This window comes from Anneissia japonica, unplaced genomic scaffold, assembly GCF_011630105.1.
Source record: "Anneissia japonica isolate Jap-2015-1 unplaced genomic scaffold, ASM1163010v1 scaffold652_len952628_cov199, whole genome shotgun sequence".
Lineage (NCBI taxonomy): Eukaryota > Metazoa > Echinodermata > Crinoidea > Comatulida > Comatulidae > Anneissia > Anneissia japonica.
The window spans coordinates 710,404-718,997 of record NW_022757608.1 but is presented as its reverse complement, the minus strand read 5'-3'; the positions used below and the strand labels follow the sequence as shown (position 1 = coordinate 718,997).

Here is an 8,594-nt window from a genome sequence, read left to right as displayed (position 1 = left end):
CCCCAATGAGGTATGTCTGTAAAGCTTACCGAAATATTATTACACTGATGCAACCGGCGCTTGTCCAAGAATTTTTTACATAGAAAACAAACTGGTTTTAACATCCAACCCTCTCACCCACCAGGGGCGGATCCAGAGATGTCCAAAAGGGGGGGGGGCCCCAGAAAGGGGGGGTGCCAAAATTTGGGCCGGTCGAGACAACACTGAAATAGGAGGTCCGGGGGCATGCCCCCGCGAAATTTCTGTGTTTTAGACGCCCGAAAATAACATTTGAGGCGTTCTGGGCTATCGTTTTTTCTTTCCTATTTTCTATTCTTTTTCTTTTTTTTACCTCTCAAAAGTTCATTTTTTTATTGTGTATTTTTTTTTTCTTAATACCACAGAAGACATGCAGGCAGGGGGAAAAAAACGTCATTTTTTTTCATTGGGCTTTAGAGAGTAACTGTTTTTAGTTGTGAGAAAACCCCTGCAATGTGACAGAGTTTGAATCCAGGATCATGGAATTAGAATGCAAGCATTTTAACCATTAATCTATTTAGTTACCAACAACAACGAAAAAAAAAAAAAAAAAGACAACAACAACAAAAAAAAAAAAAAAAAAGCCAAAATAATAATTCTCCCATTTTTTTTTTTGTAGGGGGTTAATTTTTCTGTCTACAAACTTTATATTGATAATGTAATGTGTCAGTAAAAATAGTATTAAATTTGTTTAATGAGTGATATGTTACAGTTTAAAAATACCTCCAATCCATTTTCTCTACCAAGTATGCAGAAATGAGGAATCCACTCCTGTTAAAGCCATGGGTGCAGTGTACACCTATCAGATCTGTTGGGTGTTTATTCACAAAACTTGAACAAACCTGAATAAATGCATTCGTCTGGTCTATATTTGGTGCTTCTCCATGCCTAAACAAAAGAATATCATGTAAGCAACTGAATTCAATGAAATTCAATCATTTATTCTCATATCACTTATGACACAGAAAAAAACAACATTATTTCTATAATAATCCCAGTGTTTACATGAGCCTAGCGTAAACTCCATAAGGCATACTCCACGGTAGGAAGAATACCCAGGATTTATAGGAAGAAAACCCAGGAAATTAGGATATTGATTACCTTTACCTCTCCAAAGAAAGGTGAAGGATATTGCAATAGCGTGTGTGTCTTTCCAAAAAATACTTGACCAATTTCTTTCAAATTTTTACACATTGAAAATTTTACATGTACATCTCGGTCCTCCACGAATTTAGCGCTGATCGGAAGCAACATGCAGAATGCTTATATGATGCTAGGCCTCATTCAGGTTTTAAGCTGGAAAAAAATATTTGGCAATTTGGCTAATTCATTATGAAAATAATTAGCCACAAAGAAATTTGATTAGCCAAAACGAAATATAAGCAATGATTCCATTAGCTGTTTGGCTAATGACAGTTTTATCACTGCTCATTTGTCTAGGCCGAGCCAACTCGAGGAGACTGCCCGCAGGCCAGTATAGGGGCGGTGTCAAATTGTGAACACAGAATTAAAGCGGTCCGGCTGGCATGCAAACTCCCCTGTTACATGAGGCCTATGATGCTAGGCCTCGTTTAGCTAGGTCGAGCCTACTCAAGTGGTTCGACCACGGGCCAGAGTAGGGCGCATGTCTAATAGTAAATTGTGAAAAAAAATATTAGTATTAGAAAGCAAATTTTTGAATATTTTAAGGCTACAATATACATAAATTAAATGCCAAGTTATTTTTTTCAATACATAAATATGGCGCAACAGAGTGAGGGTTTGTAATCTCAGATAATCTTGTTACCTTTTGTTTTTAAAAAAGAGAAGCTACATGAATGAAATTCAGGTATGACATGGTTACATCAGGGAACAGTGAAATTACAAATGTAATTTCACTGTTTCCTGGTTGCATAATTATGAATCAATAAACAATTTTATACAACACCAGGTATATATTCTATAAATTTGATTGGTTGAAAACAGGTCATGTGAGATTGACTTAAAATGACTATTCCATAATTATTTAAGTACTAGTCCACGATCATTGAATAGTACTCTTTCATCTCCAAGACGAGAAAAATCTAAAATGCAATTCCAGCGAGAAAAATTATCCTAGTGCGCCTAGGCCACCGTGATGAAGTTACAACCTGCACATCAACAAGGAGTTGGTCATTCAGTACAATTACTCTGCAGATAAAATGGGAGGTCCATTTGGTACTGGGCTTTTTGTATTTTTGAGCAAAGAAGGTTTGGAGGAATTACTGAAAGAAAGTAATGATGAATATAATAAAAAAGGCAATAAAATATGCAGTTAACCGTATGGAATATTTCGCCAGCTTCACCGGTGAGGATGAGTCTATTTTATTAGCTGAACTTGATCAATTCCTAGGCCTAGGCCGGTTTCATGCTCGCCTTGGAAAGGATGATAGGTCCTTGTAACATATTTTTTAAAAAGCATGCAGACGATGTATAAAGGAGGTGTTGTATAAAACAAAAAATAAATGTTTCTCATTCATACAATGGGGTAGAATATTTCATTTGGTGAAAGATTGTATGCTCTATTTAACTTGACTCGTTAGAACATCCAATTTTTTACCTCATGAAATATTCTACCACATTGTACTCATAAACATTCATTATTTGTATACTATTTTAAGGAAAAAGTATTGAAATTATGGTGGAAATCGTTGCAATACATCACAATATCTGAGAAAAATGTTGAACTGTTAACAGTTAAGGTCTCATGGAGATTCTTGGTGTTATATTCCATTTCTTTTTTCTGACATAAGATACTTCCACCAGTTTCTTTAAACTGTTACATGGGCATACATGCATCTATTTTAGTACAGTAGGTAGATTATATTTTCATTGGACTTTTTTTGTGTATTTAATTCTTAAGAATTTTGAATATTAACGCATGCGTATGCACATATCATGACGCGGGCACACAGACAGTAATGTAAACTTCCAATTTCGTGCGATCAAAATTTGTTGAAAAACACCTCCAGTTTATGTGTACAAAATTACCCTAACGTCTGTTTAAAACTGGCGATGCTAGACGCTTTCAAATTTTTGGTAACAAAAACAAGTACAAGAACAGCAGTGAGGCTCTGGGGTCAGCAGCTTGCGCGGACCCAAATAGGCATGATTTTGGAATATTTTTACTGTATGTCGGCAGAAACTTGCACGTACGGATTCGCTTGTTTGATGCAAGCATACAGCATTGTTATTAGCCTTATGATGACTGAAAGAGAATGGAAATTTGTGAATACAGTGTCAGGAACCCCAAATATGTTCTAGCATGTGCAGAGCGGAAAAATTGAAAAATTTTAAAATGCTCAAAATGGCCTGAAATATGCTTTAATTCAGTCAAAAAATTATTTTGAGCATTTTAAAATTTTAACGCACATGTACTACATGCACGTTATGACGTACACGCAAACAGTCCTGGTAACAAAAAGTTTACTTTTGATATGAATTATATTTGAAAAAGTTTCACTGAAAAATTCCTGTTGGTAAGGAGTTGATGATCAATCATATAATTTCAAAGAATGGCTCGTAGCTCATAGGCACCACAATGGAACAATGGCAAGCTTGCCAAACAAAAATTATTTTCATACTGTGGCTATGAAAAATGTCCAAAAAAGCGCCCTCTATGTAATACAATCAAAGCAAACTTCAAGAAAAAAAAAAAATTTCCTTTATGGTTGGCTTAACGGAGCCGAAAATGTCAAGCTATGTACCGGTTTTAAAGCAATGGCTAGACCTAAGCCTGTTTATATTTATTGTCCAATACACCATAAGGTAATGTATACGACTTTCAATTCAAGCAACCAGTAGTTGTACCACCAGGTTAGGCCTAGACCTAGATCTGGTCGTGGCTTGACAGCTCAGCGAGAGAGATCCGATGTTGTGTGCATATATCGTCATTGCACTTGGTTCTCAAAATTATGCCTTCTATTTTACCGATTTTACTTGTGCATCTATGGCCTGATTTTGATAAAAAATACATGTCTGTTACAGATTTTATGTTCTAAATGTTAAGTGGTATTTCTTAAATTTATACTTATAAATATACTTATACTTATTTATATTTATACAAAATTTCACAACTGTGACGTCATCCAAAAAGTCACATGCACAACTTCAGATGTAGATCTGTATGCTTGTCAAGTTTCAAGGACAGAGCCTCTGCCGTTATTGAGAAAATCCATAAACAAAAATGGGAAGAAAAAATAAAAAGAGATGAAATAAAAATTTAAAAAAAAACAATAGAAGATGCGCTGCCGCAGTGCACCTAATAATCAAAAGACTGCGAAGGTTATAAAAAGTAAGCAAACATTAACAGTTAATAAATAGTCAATAAATTGAGATACTGTAGGGTCATTCAAGCTCAAATCATCCACCCATCCACATTCATGTTTTGTAAATTAGGGTATTATTATTATTTATTTAGGGTATTAAAGCTGCTGTTAAGTTGTTCTTTAATTTTAGTGGCCATTTTAAAAAGCGCCCTCAATTGCTTCCCGAAATCTCCACATTAATAAGTTAACTATAGCTAGTTATACTTTGCTCTTATCATTACATTCAAAAGGTGGCCAAACCTACCTCTTATGTGCTTATTTTACCCATAATGTAGTTTATTGAATTTTGGCAGCCATTTTGAAAAAAGTGCCCTCATGCGAAAGTTCTCAGGTTACACCCCTTTTACCTCACATATTCTGATTCCCCATAAAAAACCCATATGAGAATTTCTACCTCTCCAAGTGGCACCTATCTCAATTATAGCCTGGTCTAGTTGCTCCCCCCTTGGATTTCCCTTTAAAAAATTCTAAAAATACATTGTCAAAATATGTCAAAAGCTTCAATTTCCAAGCGGTTTTCAAGTTATGACCTTTAGAAACTTAGGTACCACGCCTCTTTTTCATTCTGGTAATGGCTTTGTGCTGCATTTTCTGGAATAACGAAGATAAAAGTAGCAAATTGCTACATAGGCTGATATTTGACCTCTCTTCAAGAAATACCATTCAAATTTGGGTAGCATAATTTATTAGAATGTTATATGCCCCAAAAATCCTACGAGGGAATGTGCGAAAATAGATAGATATGGCCTTCCAAAAAAACCAAGATATATTTTCTCACAATGCTTTGGGGGCATATAACATTCCAATAAAATATGCTACCAAAATTTGATTGGTATTTCTTGAAAAAGGGGCCAAATATTAGTCAACTGTATGTATGTAGCAATTTGCAACTTTTTATCTTCATTATTCCAGAAGATATAGTTTTGTAAAAATCATACCAAATTGAAGGAGCCATTACCGAAATGAAAAAAGAAATGAACAAAGATATAATCATTTATTCACAATTTAAACATTTTTTTAATGATCCTATGTAATAGACACATTTTTCATTATATTTTTGAGGTGGTCTTGCATCAGTACTTGCAATAAACCTGTATCTATCATCTGACCTTTGACTTGAATTATAAATTCATTAAGACATGAGAAAATTTGATTGTTAGAATCTACACAGAACAAATGTTTAAACTGTGATTAAATTATTATTATCTTTATTCAGCAAATGTTGTTTATACTTTGTAGGCAATATTTGTGATTTGAACTTTGACCTGATATCCAGAATGCATTAAAATTTGAAAAAAAAATTGTCTAAAAAAATAGTTCACACATAAAGAGCTGAGGAACAAAATTTAAACTTTCTAATTGCAGTGATCATATCTGCATACTGGTATAAATTTCACAATAAATATTAAGTGTCCATGGGATCATCGGGTCGGTCAAGTAGGGGGTATTTTCAGAGTCACTGGTCCTGCAACTAATATGACCATAGTCAATTTCAAAAATATCATTTGTGCTAAATGACTTTAAATTGAATTTTTATTATAAGGTTATTTGCAATTTTAACTATTTGTCATTTTTCATGCTTTGTTTAATTCATGTTTTTATTTTTTCTTTTCTCTTTTATGTTTGATACTTTTTTGTTCTGTTTAATATTTTATATTCTGTTTACATTCTTAAATTTGTTAAGAAAACTGGACCATTTTGAAAAGCAGTACTGCGCTACTGAAAATGCTATCCAGTCGAAAGAAAGAATAAATAAATAAATAAATAACCATGTTCGGGACATCATCATACCTTCATTATTGCTCTAATTACCTTGCAAACTTTTATATATATGTAGTAGTATGACCATATTCATCATGTTTATATTCAATGTCTTTACTTTAGATTGATAAGATACTTCACTCCTCAAAAAGGGAAAATCTATTTTCAAACAATGCTTTAGGGGGTTTTGGGGACATAATATATTCTAATAAAATATGCTACCCAAATTTGAATGGTATTTCTTGAAAGAGGGGTCCAATCTTAGTCTATGCAGCAATTTTCAACTTTTTATCTTTGTAATTCCAAAGGCATAGCTTTGTAAAAACCAAAGTTAAAGGAGGCATTACCAAAATGAAAAAAAGGTGTGGTACCCGATCACAAATAACTAAAAATGCATTCGTGGTCTAGTTGGTTATGACGTTCGGTTTGTAAGCGACGGGTCCCAGGTTCAAATCCCTGTGGAGTTTAAGATTCTTGTTTTGAGATTTGTTGTCATAGTCGCTGTTCGTTATCGTTTTTGTTGTCAATGTCGTCATTATATATTATTATTATTATTATCATTATTATTAAAACTTTATTTTACACGGAAAGCTTGTTTCACCGAGAGGGTGTTATTCTACAAGGCCGTGTTGTCATTGAAGTTGCAAAATAACAGTATAAAATAAAACTAACACATAATCACAAAAAAAGATAAAATTATATACAAATACGAGATACAAAAAATGAAGCAAAGACCAAAAATTTTACAAAAGTGTTTTAAATATTTTAACACTTGAAGCATTTCTAACATGTTCATCCAGTGCATTCCAGAGAATAGCACCACGGTAAGATAAACTTTTCTTTTTGTATTCCGTGTGAGGACGATCAACTTTTAAGACATCATTTAATCGGGTTAAATAATTTTGTTCCTTAAATGTAAAGCGTTCGGTCAAATAAGAGGGAGCCATGTTATGAAAAATCTTATACATGGTTATTGCTTAATTTTTATACAATTTGTTTTCTAAATTTTCCCAATTTAAGGTCTGCAAAGCTTGTGTACTTGAATCATCTTTTCTTTTTTTCAGAATTATTTTTGCCGCTCTATTTTGTAAGACTTGTAATTTGTTTTTTGGAATTTGAGTAGATCTACCCCATACTAGGTTACAGTATTCAAAATGAGGAGCAATAATGGTTTTGCACATAAGAGATTGTTGATCATTTGATAGAAATTTATAAGTCTTTTTCAAATAGTACAAACCTGGCAGAACTTTAGTTTTTACATTATCAGTTTGCTTATTCCATGATAAATTTTCATCGATATAAACACCGAGGTGTTTGCAATAACTAACTCTGTTTAAACAATTATTTTTTATATACAAATATTATTCTATATACAATATTATTATTATTATTATTGAGATAAATGCACTTACCCTCTACACTGAAGCTTAACATGTTTGACATCTTTATTTTCAAATTCTTCTTTATCATAGAATCTTTTCGTATTTGTCAAATCTATGACAAGACCCATTTTCATTTTCAAGCTATCTAAGTATGTAAAAAGCATTGATGGATGAAACCGATTCTCTTCAGGCACTTGACTGTCATATCGACTGCCTAATGGTGTTTTAAACACCAGAAACTTTCCTGTTAAAAAAAGAAAATTATTAATTTGGATTAAAGTTGAGCTATCATGTGGTTAAAAAAACTTGACATAATATCTACCAGTAGTCTGTTGTTTTATGTCATATTTTTTACTGTCACTTTTTTTGGTACTGTATATCCTTAAAACATGTTAGTGTGGACCCTAGTGTCCTTTCATGAGATAGGCTTGCCCAAAGCAACTTTATTGCATTTTCTGGATATATTGGGTATGCTGAATCAAAAAATTGCAAAGGTCCATTTTTTCCGAGATTTTCTTGGCAGCCATTTAGGAAATTAAAAATGGCTGGTATTTTCACATTAAAAATAACAATAACTGTGCTATTATTCCTGATGATGACATAATTATTGTGGTCAATGACTACGTTTTTGATATTCAGTATGGGGTTTCGGAATATAAAGGTGTGTATTGCAGTGCCTAAAGTTATAATTGAAGTTATTTAGTTTAACTAAGTTTGACAGATAAGAGGGTGCACGTCCCGTCATAATTTTTTATATTAACATGCAACATTCATACTCATCCTTAATTGAAAGGTTAAGCCAATTTGCACTTTGTAGTGCATCTTTACTTGGCGTGTCCCAGGATAGACCGTATAATGATAATAATAATAATATACTTTATTTAAACACGGAGACACTTGAACCACCCATGGGTGTTTTTCATCAAGGCCATACATAATTAGAAAAGAAAAAAATTATTGAAAACAAAATGAGTTAAAGAAAACAACAAAAACATAATATCTTAACTACCAGTGAAACTATCCCCCGCCGGATAGTGAAACTATCCCCTGATTGGTTAAGCCAATTTGCACTTTGTAATGCATCTTT

General features: G+C 33.1%; 1 protein-coding gene across 1 annotated transcript in view; it reads right to left on the bottom strand.

The window, feature by feature from the left end:
• The window catches only part of LOC117124848 (mRNA-capping enzyme-like), a 54,361-nt gene extending 46,579 nt beyond the window's left edge, over nucleotides 1-7,782 (bottom strand). The window contains exons 1-2 of the mRNA XM_033271186.1: nucleotides 7,538-7,782; nucleotides 742-906 (exon numbers count right to left, since the gene is read on the bottom strand). Of these exons, the coding sequence (XP_033127077.1) occupies nucleotides 742-906; nucleotides 7,538-7,671 (299 nt within the window). The 5' untranslated portion in view covers nucleotides 7,672-7,782. The remainder of the gene's footprint in view (nucleotides 1-741; nucleotides 907-7,537) is intronic.
• Between the last annotated feature and the right edge of the window lie 812 nt (nucleotides 7,783-8,594).